Source organism: Pectinophora gossypiella, chromosome 19, assembly GCF_024362695.1.
Source record: "Pectinophora gossypiella chromosome 19, ilPecGoss1.1, whole genome shotgun sequence".
Taxonomy (NCBI): domain Eukaryota; kingdom Metazoa; phylum Arthropoda; class Insecta; order Lepidoptera; family Gelechiidae; genus Pectinophora; species Pectinophora gossypiella.
Genome location: NC_065422.1, coordinates 5,277,332 through 5,297,353, shown reverse-complemented (window position 1 = coordinate 5,297,353; position 20,022 = coordinate 5,277,332). Strand labels below are relative to the sequence as shown.

Genomic DNA, 20,022 nt, shown 5'->3' with positions numbered 1-20,022 from the left:
GCGCCGTCTATAATGGTCGAGCCAACTGTGTTAGTAAAAACTGCACTTAAGAGAAATTAATAACTCATTAGTGCAACGCCTGTACCGGGGTTCGAACAGTTTCAGACACAAAACAATTACCGGGAAAACAAAATTAATAATGTAATTGTCTTATACATTTAATCACGTTAAAAATATTAAGATTTTGATTCCTACAGACACTTCCTAATTTTATTTTAAGTTATATCCGTCGTTTTCTTATCCACTGAAAATTAAGGATGATTGTCAAATGTTAATTTTAAAACGAATTAATAACCCGGGCAAATAAATTAGGAATTTTGCTGATTGCAACCCTTTTGACGTGTGCTGTCAACTTAATTCTGTCGGTTGGCCGATATAAAATTTTGGGAGAGTTGTTTTTTCTGCCTAAAATTGACGTGTGTTCCATAAATTTTATGCCTGTCGATTACCCGTCCCTTTCCTTTTCGGCGGATAAGAAAATGACAGGTATAACTTAAAATAAACTTATATGGTGTGTGCTGGATGGTGTAAGCCGTTGGTCCCGGGCTACTAGCCCAAACACTTCCACCAACCCGCAGTGGAGCAGCGTGGTGGAGTATGCTCCATACCCCCTCCGGTTGATTGAGGAGGCCTGTGCCGAGCAGTGGGACGTATATATGCTGTTATGATGTGTGCTGGAATCAGCACCATCAAGTACCTAGGCAATGTGGCACCGGTGACTTTGTGTTGCAGGAAGATGGTCTTGTACTGCGGCAGGTCCACCGACTGCGACAGCCACTCCACTGTCTGCTCCACCGTCCAGTTGTGCACCTGCAACAAACATTACAACGTGTTAAGGGACTTCTGACTCACTGTACAAATGAGTAAGTATGCTTTTCGAATGAAGATGTCAAAAAGAAAGATGAGCACATATTTGTACTTAAGACTACTTATAACATACATAACATAAAGTCATGACTATACAGTGTTAGTGACATCGTATCGAATACTGAGGGTGATGATTTTGACCATGATTCTGAGTTAATATCAAGTGGAATTTTTAGTTCCATACTTTTGCGACGGAAAATTCGAGCGGAATATTTGATATCAACTCAGAATCATGGCCAAAATCATCCCTCAAAGTGTTCGTTACTATGGCACTAACACCCCGTATTCCAATTGGGGTAGTCAGATGAACTAAGTACCTACACTGTGAGGTAATCCTGGCTCAGACGCTGGTGGGGAGCGGAGTTGCCGTTTTATACGTAGTATTATTGCTTATTCTATGGCCAGTCTATAGTCAGGCATTGCTCTGTAGTGTGTTAACAGCATTGGTCTAGTGGTTAGAGCGTTAGGCTCACGATCTGGAGGTTCGGGTTCAATTCCCGACGGGGACATTGTCGAAATCACTTTGTGAGACTGTCCTTTGTTTGGTAAGGACTTTCAGGCTTGAATCACCTGATTGTCCGAAAAAGTAAAATGATTCCGTGCTTCGGAGGGCACGTTAAGCCGTTGGTCCCGGTTATTAGCCGTAAAAACATCTCCACCAACCCGCAGTGGAGCAGCGTGATGGAGTATGCTCCATACCCTCTCCGGTTGATTGAGGGGAGGCCTGTGCCCAGCAGTGGGTCGTATATAGGCAGTTTATGTTATGTATAGTTTATGTTATGTGTGTGTATGTATGTGTGTACCTCAGAGCGTAACCACGCTTCCCAGAGCTCCTTGACGGATATATGCATGTCATCGTTGTGGTGGAACGCCCTCTGCCGCTTCTCATACCCGCTGTCATACTGCAACTCTTCGCGCAAGAACTGGAATATAAACAAAATATCATCATAAGATTCACTTTGTAACGGGAATTTATCCACAATACAATACAATACAATACAAATACACTTTATTGCACCAAAATAAAAAGAAATAATTACAAAAAGTCTCTTAACTAAGTACATGGCAAATGGCGGCCTTATCGCTTAAAGCGATTTCTTCCAGACAACCATAAGGTGAGGAAAAAGGTAAAAAAAAAAAAAAATTGAAAGATTGCGGGTACAAACTATGCATACAACTTAACAACAAATACATACAAATAAATATATAACATACTTACAAATATAATATATACCTAACCTATATACATAACCTAGCATATATACCTACTAGCATATATATCCACATGGCCATATTTCGGAAAAAGGGGTCTAGACTATATTCCCTGAATTCGCTACCACAAATTACCGCCCACTGATTAATCACGAAATCTCAGAAACTACAAATGCTAGGAAATAAGTGATACTTACATTTATTTATAGTAATTAGGAATTACTTTTCAAATTTGTAATTAGTAATTGAAGTCATTAATTGTATACGATAAAAATGTATACGTTTTTACAATAAGAAGAATTTGCCTTTCAACTGCTTTAAGACAGTAGTTAAACAAAAACTTTCCAAAAAAGGTTATTATAAAGTTAGTGATTATTTTGAAGATATGAATGCATGGGATTAACTGTCTGAGAACTGATATTAGGCAGCTAAATTACTCAATTGTATATCAATATTTTACGTTTATTATTATTTTTTTAAAGAACGTCTAGGGCCTTGTGCCGAGGTTTTTCTTGCAGCTTCTTTTCCCCGGCTATACAGGTTGTGAGAAGCTGCAGTAGTTTTAGGCGGATGAGACGTTCGTTATGTAAAAATTGACGATTCAAAGTGTAACTATGTTACCTACTGAATAAAGATATTTTTGAATTTGAATTACAAGTTGTAATTGTAATTCTGTAATTAGTATTGTAAATTACATTTTGCCTACTGACTGCAAATCCAGTCTTGATTTTGCGAAATTCAACCCCTAAAAAAAGTGATAGCAAGTTTGTGTTCTTCTTCTATCGTGTGGGTTCTGAGGTGGATTACTAACCCCATCAATGGCGAATCATCTAGTATCATCTCTGGACCTGTCAAATGTTCAGGTTAGGCAAGTGGACCCCGAGAAACCGGGGTAACGCTAGGGAGATAATGAAGAGCTCGAGGGATGTAGAAGTTCCAAGCCAAGACGGACATGATTTGAATCATCTAGTATCAGATCTCTGGACCTGTCAAATGTTCAGGTTAGGCAAGTGGACCCCGACAAACCGGGGTAACGCTAGGGAGATGATGAAGAGCTGAAGTCCAGATCAAATCCCTACTCCGATTCGTAGACACAACAGCGAAGCGGTAGACTATAATAATAGTTTCGATATAGGTAAATGCGGCTGAGACTATGGTACTATCACATGGCGTCATACACACATCCGTGTGTTTTACAGACCTACCGTATAAGCCATAAGTGAGAGCAAGATAACTATCGACGCAAATATACAATAGATTGATAGCACGCGCATATCAGCGTCAAAACAATGTCTACTAGCAGTTTGGCAGGGGTACTAGCGCTCGCGAACTTCAAACAATTTATCATCGATTAAAAATACAACGCGCGTCTGATTCCTAGACTCAGCGAGGCATCAATGGGCACGACTTTTCATACGATTAATAATATTATGCAAGCAGTGTCACAGGTTTAATAAAGCGAGTTGACTCACGCGCTCATTTACACGACTAGTCGCCGAGCCATGACGTATAATTAATGAGACCATCATTAGTTTCGGGACAAAATGTTTATCACGCTTCCATTGTCAGTACGTTTGTGTTGATTCTTATTGTTATTCTTCCTGTTCGGTGATAAGTAAAAAATCCCCTAATAAACCGTTGGAATTTGATATCCACTAAGCAAACAAAATGTCACGTTGAGATCAACATCGAGCATTTTTATTACCATGTTCTGTCCCATAATCAATTAAAGACCATTCCATAGCTGAGTACTCGTAAATAATGAGTGACATCACTTTAGTAGGCACGTACGGTTTGTGGGTGTGTGTTTTTGAGAGAGAGGTAAGACAAAACCCGGACAAAACGGGCAGTTCGTTCGAAGTTGCCTCACTCCCAATATATTGATATTGCTTTTGATGATTGATTATGAATGATTCGCTGACAGACGACGTATCTGCGAATTTGTACTGTCACTGGTGTTAGATATTGACATTTGACTAGCTCCGAATTCTAAAGCAGACTGTGAACGACCTTTGCATTTATAAGTTTTGCATTTATAATCATAGAATAAGGAATAATACTACATATAGAACGACAACTCTCCGCTCCCCACCATCGGCTGAGCTAGGTTTATCTCACCCCCCTCGGTCTTACTTTAGTCTTCAATCATATGGGCGTCAGCCATCCCACACACAGATGCGCGTATACGATAACGTCAATGTGTGAGTGTCTGTGTAAAACGAGGTGTTTTGTATGAAGTGTCCGGGGTGTGGTGCAATGTAACGAAGGGTACCAATTTATAGAGCACTTTTAGGCACACACCGGACACTTCATACAAAAATAGCATTCTTATAATGTGTCGCCTAACGCGTAAGTGCGAGCGAGACGGACAGTCCGCGCGCTGGCTTACCTAACTCGTTAGCAGCTTACGGCCATTTATGACTAAAGTGTGACCCAAAGGGGGAGGGGTGTAGGGGGCGCCCGATATGAACTGGTGCAGGGCGGAGAGTTCTTCCGTTCCGTTCTATACGTAGATATATTATTTATTCAATGCTTAGGGCAAGCGGTTGCTTATGTTCAAGCATTGACCTTATTATATATGCATACAGGGTGTTAGTGACATCGTAACGAATAGGCACTGAGGGGGATGATTCAGACCATGATTCTGAGTTAATATCAAGTGGAATTTTCATGAAAACTTTAGTGTTTTTTAAATTATTTTCCGTTCCATACTTTTGCCACGGAAAATTTCACTTGATATCAACTCAGAATCATGGCCTGAATCATCCCTCAAAGTTTTGTACATGTAGACTACTGATATCAACGCGATGATCTGAAAGCCCGACCACCTGCAGCAACCAATTATAATTACGTAGGCGATGCGCTGCCGTGCCTACAATGTGGACATTCTCGCGTAAAATTGGCTATAGGAGCCATCACAGAGCACAGTTGAAAGCAGACTTCCCAAGTTCTTGAACGATAACCTTCAATGAGTCCAGCAATTGGGTGTTTGACTGGGTCAAAGATAAATTATAAAAATGCTTATCTAGAAATAGAAGTCTCATTTTGCTTTTCAGCTTACTTTGAATGAGTACAACGTTTGACAGCTTTTATTGATGACGTCACAGGGCAGTGTTTCCATACAAACTCCAAAGAAAACTTTCGTTTTGACGTTTCGTGAAAAGTATCTCATTTGACTAAGTTTTTCAAGTAGCCTATTTCTATCGCTGTAGTCGAAATCGACTCTGAAGCATCATCATCATCACTACTTACATCATCACTCTCGCTAAGGTCGACGTTCCCGTTGGCGTCGTCGTCGAGCTGCCGGTGCAGCTGCGTGATGGCCTCGAGTCCGACACGGTCTTGGAGGCATGCCGGCTCGTTGTTGCACGCCTCGAGCAGAACTGGAACCCAAAACGAGTTCCGTTACTACCTAATTTTCACGACCCACCCCCTTCAGAGGAGTAGAAACTCCCATAAACTAGAAGGAAATTACCGAAAAAGTTTTCGAACAGAAAAATACATGCAGGGTGTAATAAAAGAAACATATTTTACATCACAAATTAAAGATTTCGAACTGTGACTGAAATGGACAAGATTGGGGATAGGGAAACTGAAGTAAACTGATGAGTATGAACGTTCATTATTATAGATGTGAACCATTTTGAATATTTAATATACTGTATTTGCATACTATGATGGTGTACAAGTTGGTCAGTTACATTTGAGTCTCACATCACAGACCCTTTCGGGCACAACAAAAGAAAAAAACAAGAGAGAAGGAGGCTTTTAAATGTTTAAATCTGAATCATTAAAATATTCATTAATACTATAGTAGCATGTATTTATAAGGATTTCTTTTAGTTTTTTAATAAATATTGTATCGGCAGTTTCTTCCCTTAAACCGTTTGGCAATTTATTATAAATTTTGATGGCCGAATACTTAGATACTAAAAAGAAATGGATGGAAGAAAAAAATACTGTGCAGACTCTACCATGGCTAATTAATATTAATTAAATCAATTTAATTAATAATAATAAAATCTATTTATACTTAGCCTAATGTTAGCTAACGATTAGTAAAGGAAGGAAGACGAAATTTAAAAAAAATAACACAAGAGACAGATTACGTACACTTAGAAACAATAATTGTTACTAAATAAAATATGTGAGGACATTAAATTAAAACTCAAATGAATAGCCAGAACAAATATATTCAAAAAATATTCCACATTAAAAATACATTTAAATTGTTTTCATACTTTGTGTATCCTTAGGAAAACAAACTATTAAACATAAATATGTAGGCTAACGCCACAAATGATTAATAAATCATTTGATGTGGTATTTGAACCAAATCGATTGAGGTTATAAATAAAGGTATCACGTTTTTATCATAATTATGAAAATATACAGGGTGTTAGTGAAATCGTAACGAATATTGAGGGGGATGACTCAGACTATGATTATGATTTAATATCAAGTGGAATTTTCCGTCGCAAAATTCATGTTTTTTTTTTTAGTTATTTTTAATTATTTTCAGTTCTATACTTTTGCGATGGAAAATTCCACTTGATATTGACTCAGAATAATGAGCTGAATCATCCCCCTCAGTATTCGTTACGATGTCACTTACACCCCGTACAAGTACATACAGGTAACCATACAAGTAGGTATGGGTGTTAGTGACACCATAACGAATACTGAGGGGGATGGTTCAGACCATAATTCTGAATTGTTTTCAAGTGGAATTTCCTGCCGAAAAATTTATGAAAATGTTTGTGTTTTTTATAATTATTTTCAGTTCCATACTTTTGCGACGGAAAATTCCACTTGATATCAACTCAGAATCATGGTCTGAATCATCCCTCGAAGTTTTCGTTACGATGTCACTAACACCCTGTATACATACTCTTTTTAAACTGCAACATTTTTTTTTAACTATATTGGCCCAAACATTTGCCAAACCAAGCCAAACTTCAAACAACAAACATAATCATGTGGAGAGGGAGTTTGGCGTGGCTTGGTTTTTTATTAGGTTTATCAAAATGTATTTACTTTTTTTCTTTATCATTTGTCAAATTATGACATTTCTCTGAAAACAGTTCCACTTATATTTTCGACACTCCTACACTTAAAATATCATCCGATAACTCTTACACAAACATTTACGTACTCATTTCATGCGAACTCTCAGATCAAAACGACCTCTTTAAGCAAGCGATAAACAAATGTCCCCAAACAAATACCTATCTAGAAAATACAGAACACGAATTAGACGACATAATAACAAACATTCTCTTTATCAAATCAGATACCAATAGATCCTTCAATTATCTCAATTGACCGCACGTTAGCAACTCTTGATATAAGACACAGTCATGCCAGATCAGACAGAAATCTGGTTACAACAATTACTCCGCTCAATATTCATAATATTTTAGAATCCGCCACTGTAACATCTTATTTTTATATGAATAACTATCTTCTAAGTATTACTAATCGGAAGAATGTCAGAGAAATTTTCTTATTTTAGTTTACCTCGTAATAATTTGCCACTGAAAGAAAAGTTTTGGCGAACCATGATATTATGGCTGGTGGATCTCATTTAAACGCATTGCCAATACACTTCATCATTTTACATTGTTATCGCAACTCACTATGTAAATGCGGGCTCGAATAGAGCGACGGAAAACTATTCTTATCACAATAGCATTTGGTACAATTGAATGGAATATAAGCGAAAAATAAAACCTTGGCACAATAAACACACGAATTTTGCTTTTTACTGTCGAATCATGAAGGAGCATCATTGAGGAGCTCGGTGGCGCAGCGGTAAACGCGCTCGGTCTGCGATTGTTGAAGTTAAGCAACTTTCGCAAAGGCCGGTCATAGGATGGGTGACCACAAAAAAAAGTTTTCATCTCGAGCTCCTCCGTGCTTCGGATGGCACGTTAAGCCGTTGGTCCCGGCTGCATTAGCAGTCGTTAATAACCATCAATCCGCACTGGGCCCGCGTGATGGTTTAAGGCCCGATCTCCCTATCCATCCATAGGGAAGGCCCGTGCCCCAGCAGTGGGGACGTTAATGGGCTGGTGATGATGATGATGACTGTCGAATCATTAAACAAAAGGGGCTAGAATGAGATTTGACAAAACAAATAATAAGACGGTGCAAAAAGATGTACCTAGTACAGAAACTGACTTAGGGGTTAAAAAGGAAAGCAATTAATCTAAAAAGTAATATTGCAAAGTAAGTGCGCAATGTTAACAAATGTCAAATAGCATTATTGCTTTCTTAGATGAATTGCAAATATGTGGCCTTTTAAGACCACCTGTTATATTACGGACCTATAGATTAGTGATTAGTGATAAGCATGTCATTTACTAATTTTCCATTGTATGTTATTCCCGCAATACTTTGTCCTAAATATCATTAGTAAATAAGTTCTTATGTAAATACCAAACGTCCCTTTATCCTGGACTCACTCATTTCCCGAATTCTTTACTGTTAAGTTCTAATTTTTCTATCTTTGTACAATAAATTAAAGTTAGTTTTTAAAAAGCTCACTTTTGCTTCTGCCACGTAACAATTTGGCGCAGTCGGTAGGATACAACGTAATACGCTGCACAGAAGACGGGCTCAACCGACGTCTACGAAGGAAAAACCATCGCCTTAACGAAGACGGTACCTACAGGGTTTTAACTTGAACCCGCCGAACCTGCGTGATGCGAATCCTGTACACGTTATTGTGGTACTCCGCAACCCTAGTTGCAGGGGATACCCTTATCAATACGGTCTCCAACCTATCCGGGCTCTATTACCAGGAAGAAGGCGAACTGGTAGTTTCCGAAGCGCTATGGAAATTAAAGCTAGTGAAGATGTATCTACCATATCTATTCAGATTTTAGAGTCAATCATGTCTCTTGAACAGGAACTAGACGATATTTTAACTGGTATCAAAGGATACCAATAAAAAGTTATTAAGTCAGGTACCATTCATCCTTCTATAATCTCTACGGATAGACTGTATCGAAAACTGTTGACATCATCTCATGTAAGGACAAGTAAAAGTCTCCTAGCTCCTATCACTACAACTGACATTCATGCTATTCTTGAGTCAGCTTCAATTACAGCTTAAATATATATGAATAAAATAGTATATATTTTAGAATTTCCTCTCATTGATAATAATAGGTTTACTATTTACCACTTATTTTCCGTTCGTATCCAACATCCTAATTCTTCCGTGTATTCTACTATCCTTCCTGAGCAAACAAACCTGGCCACGAGCTTAAATCGACAACAGTACGTCACATTCAATTCACTGGACAATTGTAGGGCATATGCACCTGACAGAACTGTATGCACTAAACTTTCCGTCTACAACTACAACACGCGTCCCACCTGTGAGACGGCAATACTTCTAAGCAGCAGCAAACAACGCCCCGACATTCGTGAAATTACTACTTTTGCTGCAGACATCAACAATTTTCAGCCTCTGAAAAATAATCGGTGCCTATATATTCTTCGACGCAAAACTCCATGTGTTTTACAATGCGGAGACCGAACTACGCATCACGAAATCGACGGAATTGGTATCCTCAAAATCTTACTGCACAATTTCTACAAATGTTTCTCATTCTCCACCTGCCATTTGGGCTCATCTTAGTCCGATTTTTAATGCTTTTCCACCTCAAATTAAACACCTGCATTTTTTGAGTGATGGACCAGTTACCCAGTACAGAAATAAAACTATGTTTTACATTATGGCGACGAAAATATCAAAAAGATTACCATATGTGCAAAATTTAACTTGGAACTATACGGAAAGTGGTCATGGTAAAGGCGCTCTAGACGGCGTTGGAGCTACATGCAAGAAGACTGCAAATGCCCTGGTCGCTACTGGAGGTGATGTCGAAAATCTGGAAAAAATTGTAGAAGCCATTGAAAAGAAATGTCCTGCAATTAGTTTGAGCATTATACTAGATAAAGCGATTAAATAAATGAGCGCTGAAATCGATCGAGAAGTATCCAAAATGAAACTTTTGTTGACACCCTCAAAGTCCAACAAGTCACTGGAAAATTCTTTAATCCAACAGCAATAAAATCTAATTCTACTGAGATAGTGATGAAAAATTTAAGCTGTTTTTGCGACAATGATTGTTGTGGGTGAATATACGTTATTTGGATTCTAAGAGTCAATAGAAAAAAAATATGTTAAACTTATTATATTATTATATTGTTTCTGTATGCTTAAACAATAAAAAATATGGTCTTTTATTTGGCCCACATAGTCTATTCAAGGCAATTGTTTAATTTAAGGCATTAATAGTTTAAAATAGTTATAAATGTATACTCATCTGGCCTCCCCTATTAGTAGATTATAATGATTTTATGGCCAGATACTTAAAATTCGAATGCCATTATGTTTTTTTTTTAATATGATCATATGCTTTTATAAATATCGAAACATATTTTATCAAAATACACTGTAAAAATAGTTATTTTAAATAAAAAAAATAACTTGCATTCATGTCACGTTACAGTAATGTCACTTCATCTGGCGAAACTCAAAGAAGTAAAATTGTCCTTGAAATACATAATCGCCAGGAAAGTGACGAAATTTTGTTTCGTTAATATTTAATACTAGCTTCTGCCCGCGACGTCGTCCGTGTATTATGTTTTAATCCAGGGTGTCAGCTAACTGTATACCAATTTGTATTAAAATCGCTCCAGCCGTTTAGACTTGAAGAATTAACAAAAATATATACTTACAAACTTGCGCGTTTATAATATTAGTAGGATTTTACGGCTTCATTTCATTTGTTCTAGATACTCGAGCATAATCAGACATCATGGTGAAGGTTAAAAAGAAGCAAACAAGGGAAGAGAGATTAGAAAAAAAGCGTCAAGCTGAAAAATTACGCTACCAAAGAATTAAAAACGATCCGGTTAAAAATGCTCAATTGAAAGAAAAAGAAAAACAGCAATATAAAAAGAAAAAAGAAAAGGGACAAATTAAGAGCATAAAAGATATGTCTGAAAGGGAACAAAGGGCCATAAGAAAAATATGGAGAGATAAGACTAAAAAACATAGAGATCGCGTAAGGCTACAATTTACCAGAAACAATCCAATAACACCCCCTGCGTCTGATAATGAAGACCAACCTCCACTTCCACAAAACAATATCGCTCTTGCTGCTAAAAAGCGATCAGAAATTCAGCGGAAACTACGTAATAAACTTATAAAAAAACAAAAATGTGAAATTAAACAGTTACTTCAAAAGGTACGTGACTGTCAAAAGAAACTACGGCGCATCGGAAAACAGAAAATGACTCCAAACTCTAAAAAAGTGGCTGATCTTTTACAGAATACTAGTAACGAAAATGTAGAAGAGGTGAAGAAAAAATTATTATTTAGTGAGGTGGTCCAAAAACAACTCAAAGAAAATATAAATTTGACAACGAATGATAATGAAAAGAAGATATTTAAAAAAGTATTAAGCGGCAAAATAGTCAAGAAATATAAAGTGTTGAATCAAATTAACATGAAACCTATAAGACAGTCATCTACTACAAACAAAAGTTTGTTAGATATGACACGGAAGACAAGAAGCGATAAAACGGGTTCGAAGTTAGAGAAAATAGTCGCAGAGTTTTTTGAAGAAGATTGCAATAGTAGATTATGCCCAGGTAAAAAAGACAGTATTACAAAAGGTAAAATAAAAAAACAGAAGAGATTGTTACAGGACACCATGAAAAATCTACACACCAAGTTTATAAAAACAAAAGATATAAAGTTAAGTTACACACTGTTTTGCCGCCTACGACCTTTTTGGGTTGTAACCCCAAACATCCACCAAAGGGAAACCTGTTTATGCATAACTCATGCCAACATGGAGCTAATCTTGGCTTCCCTAAAACAGGCAAATATCATAGATTTTGCAAACTATCAGACAATGCTAAATTCTTTATGCTGCGACCGATACAACGAAAAGTGTCTGATGCGCGAGTGTCTTAACTGCAAAACACGTTCTATATGTTATCATGAGTTCGACAATTCTGTTTTGATAAAATACTCTTCATGGCAATGTATTGCAGAGGACATTTTAGATACTAAAACCAAGAAAAAACGCAGGGTTCGAAAATATACCAAAATAACAGTAAATAGTGCTCCAAAAGACATTGTGATGAAACTTGAAGAAAACCTTGATATTTTTTTAAAACATGAATTAAATATAGTCCATCAATACCAAACCATTAAAAGTCTAAAAGATAATTTAACTGATAAAGATGCTGTGATTCATATGGACTTTTCCGAAAATTATAATATAAAATATTCTTCAGAGATTCAATCGTTCCATTTTGGTGAGTCACGTACGCAAATAAGTTGGCATACTGTAGTCTTATATACCAAAGAAGAAACAAAATGTTTTGCCACAATGTCAGAAAACCTAAACCATAATGTACCTGTAATCTGGGCTCATCTAAAACCTGTCATGGAACTCCTTTCGTCCTCAGTAGAAAACGTTCATTTTTAAGCGATGGCCCTGTTACTCAGTACCGTAACAAAGATATGTTTTTTTACTTACTTTGTAAATTAACTGAAACCTATCCGAATATCTGTGATTTTACCTATCATGAAACCGGTCATGGTAAAGGAGCTCCGGACGGTATCGGAGGGACATGTAAACGAATCGCTGACAAAATTGTAGCTTTAGGAACTGACATTGCTACAATTAACGACTTTGATACGGAATTAGACAAACATTGTTCGGGCATTCAAATTTTTGTGATATCCCAAGAAGAAATTGATTTTCAAAAGAAGATAATGGAAGATAATCAACCTAACATCAAACCTTTTACTGGTACACTAAAAGTGCATCAAGTACGAGGAAATTATCTGAGCAATACGTTGTACATGAAGAGCCTCAGCTGCTTTTGTAGCAATTTTTGTCCTCACTTCCACTTAGGCGACATCAAATACCCCCAAAATAATAATACCAAATTGGATGTTGCTGAAGTATACACCGATTCTGAGGAAGATGTGCAAAATAAAATGGTTGCACAAACATCTACTCATCTGATTAATACTATAGACAATGCAGACACTGCTATGACTGTCAAGAACGGAGATTTTATACTTGTTGAATACTATATTAATAATAAAAAATATAGATATGCTGGCGTATGTTCGCTGGATTTTGATGAAGAAGAAGTCTCCTTCGATTCGAACTTCATCTCTCGATCAGGGTTACTTTTTTAAAGATCTCCAATGAAGATGGTACACTTTTTAGAATAGATGACAATGACATGTCTGAAGTTAAATGGGATCAGATCTTGACCATATTACCAGTGCCAAATATACATATGAAGGGTAACAGAGTATTCTACAAGTTTCCAAAGTCAGTTGATGTATTTGAAAAGTAAATTATTCATTGTGTAGTATTTAAGTAAATAATTTAGTTTCGTGGAAATTATTGATTCTGTTCTTTACAAAAAAGTGTTCATAGCTGTTGTGCATTGATATTTTTTAAGTTTGTTTGTTTAAATAGTCTCAAGACTGATAGGTGTATCATTAGATAGTACTATTGTTTTATTTTGGGAACGAAGTTTATATTTTTGTTTCATTTAAAAATTTTATTAAGATTAAAGCGCCTTTAACGTGGCTTTTAAGTTTTTCAACGATTTATAATTAAAAACTATTAAAAAAAATGTACTGGGATTTTCATCTCAGATAAGACTGATAAGCAGAAAATATTAATTCTGTTATTTGATACGGGAAATTGAAAGTTAAGCATTAACAAACCGTTAATATTAAAAGTGAGGTTGCAAATATTTAGTTTCGTGAAAATATTGATTCTGTTCTTTGAATAAGAAAATCATTTATGCTGTGCACTGACATTTTTTAAGTTTATTTGTTTAAATAGCCTCGAGACTGATAGGTGTATCATAAGATAGTACTATTGTTTTGTTTTGTGAACGAAGTTTATATTTCTGTTTCATTTAGAAATATTAGATTAAAGCGCCTTAAACGTGGCTTTTAAATTTTTTAATGTTTTATAATTAAAAACTATCAAACAAAATGTACTGGGATTTTCATCTTACATAACACTGATAAGCAGAAAATCTTAATTACGGGTAATTGAAACTTAAGCTTTAACAAGCTATTAATAGTTATTAAAAATGAGGTTGCATTTAGAAACTATGAAGACTGAATGTATCTTTTATATTAAAAAAATATCCAAATACATACCTACTATAATTTTATACATGTTTTATTTAATATTAGTCCCCTTTCTTAGCTAATAATTAATGACCTGTCACTTCCCTGGTTTAATTTGTCACTACTCTGCCAATAGTGTCACTCCCCTGGTAACACATTTTCCTCTGGCGCTCATAAAATTTAAAAAAATGGAAAAATCTTCTGGCCCGCATCATTACAAATTTAAAAAATATTGTCAAATGAGAAATTATCAATATTGAATGGAACAGATTACTTTTCTTTCAGGGACACAAAAAAATCAAATAACATAAAATAACCCATTTAGTAATTTTCCATTGTATGTTATTCCCGCAAGACTTTGTCCTAAATATCATTAGTAAATAAGTTCTTATGTAAATACCAAACGTCCCTTTATCCTGGACTCACTCATTTCCCGAATTCTTTACTGTTAAGTTCTAAATTTTTCTATCTTTGTACAATAAATTAAAGTTAGTTTTTACAAAGCTCAGTTTTGCTTCTGCCACGTAACAATTTGGCGCAGTCGGTAGGATACAACGTAATACGCTGCACAGAAGACGGGCTCAACCGACGTCTACGAAGGAAAAACCATCGCCTTAACGAAAACGGTACCTACAGGGTTTTAACTTGAACCCGCCGAACCTGCGTGATGCGAATCCTGTACACGTTATTGTGGTACTCCGCAACCCTAGTTGCAGGGGATACCCTTATCAATACGGTCTCCAACCTATCCAGGCTTTATTACCAGGAAGAAGGCGAACTGGTAGTTTCCGAAGCGCTATGGAAATTAAAGCTAGTGAAGATGTATCTACCATATCTATTCAGATTTTAGAGTCAATCATGTCTCTTGAACAGGAACTAGACGATATTTTAACTGGTATCCTTTTTATTAAGTCAGGTGCCATTCATCCTTCTATAATCTCTACAGATAAACTGTATCGAGAACTGTTGACATCATCTCATGTAAGGACAAGTAAAAGTCTCCTAGCTCCTATCACTACAACTGACATTCATGCTATTCTTGAGTCAGCTTCAATTACAGCTTAAATATATATGAATAAAATAGTATATATTTTAGAATTTCCTCTCATTGATAATAATAGGTTTACTATTTACCACTTATTTTCCGTTCCTATCCAACATCCTAATTCTTCCGTGTATTCTACTATCCTTCCTGAGCAAACAAACCTGGCCACGAGCTTAAATCGACAACAGTACGTCACATTCAATTCACTGGACAATTGTAGGGCATATGCACCTGACAGAACTGTATGCACTAAACTTTCCGTCTACAACTACAACACGCGTCCCACCTGTGAGATGGCAATACTTCTAAGCAGCAGCAAACAACGCCCCGACATTCGTGAAATTACTACTTTTGCTGCAGACATCAACAATTTTCAGCCTCTGAAAAATAATCGGTGCCTATATATTCTTCGACGCAAAACTCCATGTGTTTTACAATGCGGAGACCGAACTACGCATCACGAAATCGACGGAATTGGTATCCTCAAAATCTTACTGCACAATTTCTACAAATGTTTCTCATTCTCCACCTGCCATTTGGGCTCATCTTAGTCCGATTTTTAATGCTTTTCCACCTCAAATTAAACACCTGCATTTTTTGAGTGATGGACCAGTTACCCAGTACAGAAATAAAACTATGTTTTACATTATGGCGACGAAAATATCAAAAAGATTTCCATATGTGCAAAATTTAACTTGGAACTATACGGAAAGTGGTAATGGTAAACGCGCTCTACGTATAGACGGCGTTGGAGCTACATGCAAGAAGACTGCAGATGCCCTGGTCGCTACTGGAGGTGATGTCGAAAATCTGGAAAAAATTGTAGAAGCCATTGAAAAGAAATGCCCTGCAATTAGTTTGAGCTTTATACCATATCAAGCGATTAAATAAATGAGCGTTGAAATCGATCGAGAAGTATCGAAAATGAAACTTTTGTTGGCACCCTCAAAGTCCATCAAGTCACTGATAAATTCTTTAATCCAACAGCAATAAAATCTAATTCTACTGAGATAGTGATGAAAAATTTAAGCTGTTTTTGCGACAATGATTGTTGTATGCACCGTAATATCGGAAAAATAATTTATGGAGACAAGCCAAAACTTAATGTAGAAGATGTGTACACACTGATTCAAAATCTGAGAATGAGGCTGGATCTAGTTCTGCTGTAGTACAGTCACGAGCAATAATATATATACATTGTTACATTTTCTAAAATATCTTAACAGAGTAGCAATCTAGAAAGAAGTATACGACAATTTGTTAAACATTATCTAACCATTGAAGTGTGTCAAAATAAGGTATACATTTATTCCACATAAATATAATGGAAACAAAACCAGAAATAACTTCACACTTCCAACATCATTGTAATGTATCCACGACAATTTCTATTACATGTATACAATTGTGTACATATTAAAGAAATTGTCGTGGATACATTACAATGATATTGGAAGTGTGAAGTTATTTCTGTTTTAATATTTATATCTAGATTTTCCCATTGATTGTGCTATTTAATTGGGCTAATGTTACAAAAAATAAGTTTTATTGTATACTAAACTAGTTCGCGTTTGACCATAATCTCACCAGATGCTAAGATAATATTTGAAGTAAAGAGGGTAGGTAGCCATCCGCGAGCGGCAACGAGAAGCGGTGCGGCTGGTCCGTCGACTTTTTTATTTCCGTATACCGTCCTAAAACTATCGTGCTGCTAGATTCATGCGGAAATATTGCAGTATGGATAAGCACGCATTATGTTTTCTGTCATCGTCGTAACTAGTGCAGCTAGATAAACATTACCTGTGGTTTTGTAATAATTATTGTAATCGGTGTCCACGACATTTTCTTGTGATTATTGCTCGTACAACCATTCAAAACCGGAGATTATATTGTTGTGAAATTGCTTGGAAAAACAAATACGGAATATAGATATGTGAGCATAATTGACAAGATTGATGAAGAAGATGGCGAAATCCGGGTTACATTCCTAGAGCTCAGTGATAATAAAGGCCAATTATTGAGATACGATGATGATGATGTACGAGACATTACAATGTACCAAGTGGTACAGAAGCTGTTATTATTGTTTTTATGATTTTGGTTTGCTTTTCTTTTTGTTTTGGATATTTTTTTTGTCTGTGTACTTATTGATTTCCGTGTGGTTTCTGTCCTGTGTTAAATGTAATGTACCTGTCTGTCTGTGTCTGTGATGTCCGGAAGTAATAAATGTTTCTTTCTTTCTTTCTTTCTTAATCCAAACTTAGTTTTAAAAGGCAATAGAATGTTTTATAAGTTTGATTCACCTGTAGATGTTTCCCCTGGTCTTGGCAACAGTCCCCTGTATATTTTTTTTTTTTTTTTTTTCAAAAAATACTTGAAGGCAGGGAAGTCATGGGGAGTTCACCCTAAACATCTTCGGCGTCTTTATATATCTCTATTGAGAAGTCGGTTGGACTATGGCAGCTTCCTTTATGGAAGCTGTGCTATGTCTCACCAAAAAAAACTTGATATTTTACAAAATAGAGCGCTGAGGGTGTGTGGGGGCTTCATACGCAGTACACCTATTATTACCATGGAGAGTGAGCTCTCTATACCTCCGTTATTTGTGCGGCGATATTGGCTTGGGTGCAGATATTTGTTTAGGATAAAAGGAAAATTAAATTATAATATCATACATAGGCTACAAAGCATTATTGAAAGGCGCCGTCACTTCACTATTAAAAATTTCCCTTTGTTGACTAAAACTCTAGATGATTGGAGAGACTTGAATGTTCATCAAAATTCCAAATTAGACCTATTTTCATTAAATATTTGGGCTTCTTATATAGACGCCAGATTAGCTGTTATCGACAATATTAACAATATAAATGTACCCAAGCGCAATCTAATAGATCAAGACTTAAGGAATACTACTTTGGAAATGTTGTCGAGTAATTATTTCCAGTTTTATAAAATCTATACTGACGGGTCCAAATCAGTACAGGGGGTTGGAGCTGCGCTCTTTGATCCTCAGCGGAATATATCGTATAGATGGAAATTGCACAGCGAGGCATGTGTGATGCGCGCCGAACTAGTGGCCATTAGGGAAGCCTTAGCATATGCTAATGGGTTGCCGGATGACCGTCCTGTGGTGATATTGTCGGACTCGAGGAGCGCTCTCCAACACCTAACTCGTTGTGTATCGGAATATTCGGGACAGAAGGGAATGCCCATTGCCTTTGAATCTCTAGCCTTAATTCATGAGATGACTCAAAAGGGTAGAGGTTTAAAGATCCAATGGATTCCAGCTCATGTGGGTCTTCTTGGAAATGAGGTGGTAGACCAACTTGCAAAAGTTGCTGTAATGGGTGGGTCGGTTCTTGATTCGAAACCCTATGCCAGTGAACTTATTCCTGTCATTAGAAAAAGATGTTTGGAAAAATGGGAGTATCACTTTGGTGAATTGTCATTGGCAAGGGGTGTTGGAGTCTGGTACAGGACCATCTAGGCAAGTCCGCTATGGACTCCTTGGTTTGAGAATGCCAACCTCAGTAGGAAGCTATTGATTTCAGCTCTCAGGCTTCGTTCCGGACACATCCCAACAAATAAGTTTTATCATTTAATGGGTATTAAACCTTCACCTCTGTGCCATGTCTGTCATAGGGTCGATGACCTTTACCACGTTTTGTTGGAATGTGCCCGGAATATAGACGTGAGAAGAAAGGTTTTTCGCTCTCAAGGTGTGATTTCTCTTGGCAACGGAGAAGTCAATTGCTGGTTGGCAGAGCCACTATCAAATAAGGCTTTTAGTTTATACTATCTGGTTGACCAATCCCTTGTCTAAGGGATAGGTACACGAAAGCACCTATGAGGCTGGCATGATCACACAGGGTGTTCAAAGCCTCGTTAAAAGTAAGAATAAAAATAAATAAAAAAAAATACTTAATATTTCCCAAAGTTATGGGAATATTTATGGTTCTTCTTCTGTATATAAATAAATAGACAAATACTTGTTCCCTTAAGAAAATTTACTATATTATGAGCAAAAAAGTAGCTTAGACAGTTTCATTAGAATGAGTTGCCCAGTTTACAGAGAAACGCCCAAAAAGACTCGCCCATAGCTATAAACCGCTAATTGCTAATACGAACAAATTACCAAGCACAATGACTACGAGTTCCTTTCTGGAAATTAATTTAAAAAGAATAGATTCCCGACTTGCAGAATTATCTTATTATACTAGTAACAAACGCGTAAAACGTGAATTATTGGATGGTTTAAGCTCATTACTAAAAGGAGTGCATAAATCTTTTAGAAAAACAACAGATAGACATTTCGGATATATTAAAACAACAAATTCAAATCGTCTCCTCAAATATCTCGAACTTCAATGAATCCATATTCAAGATATCTTACAACGAACATCTTATGAACGAAAACCTTAATAAAATTAGCTCATACCTCAATCAAACTAACAAGATAATTTTCGATTTAAAAATAAGTAAAGAAATCTCTGTTACTGCTATACAAATTCTAGAAGCAGTCATATCACTAGAACAGGAATTAGATGACATAATGACTAGTATTGTATTTATTAAATCTGGAAAAAGACAGACCGTCTATATCAAGAACTCTTAACATCTAATTACGCTAGAAACGACAAGAACTTTGTTACACCTGTTACACCATGAAATATCCACAGTATCCTCTACC

General features: G+C 36.5%; 1 protein-coding gene across 6 annotated transcripts in view; it reads right to left on the bottom strand.

Moving 5' to 3' along the window:
• LOC126375470 (stromal interaction molecule homolog) overlaps positions 1-20,022 on the bottom strand; it is a 76,990-nt gene that overhangs the window by 35,885 nt on the left and 21,083 nt on the right. For all 6 annotated transcript variants that reach the window (XM_050022415.1, XM_050022413.1, XM_050022414.1 and 3 more), the window contains 3 exons: positions 5,332-5,462; positions 1,671-1,790; positions 698-810 (listed from right to left, as the gene is read on the bottom strand). In XM_050022415.1, the coding sequence (XP_049878372.1) occupies positions 698-810; positions 1,671-1,790; positions 5,332-5,462 (364 nt within the window). The remainder of the gene's footprint in view (positions 1-697; positions 811-1,670; positions 1,791-5,331; positions 5,463-20,022) is intronic.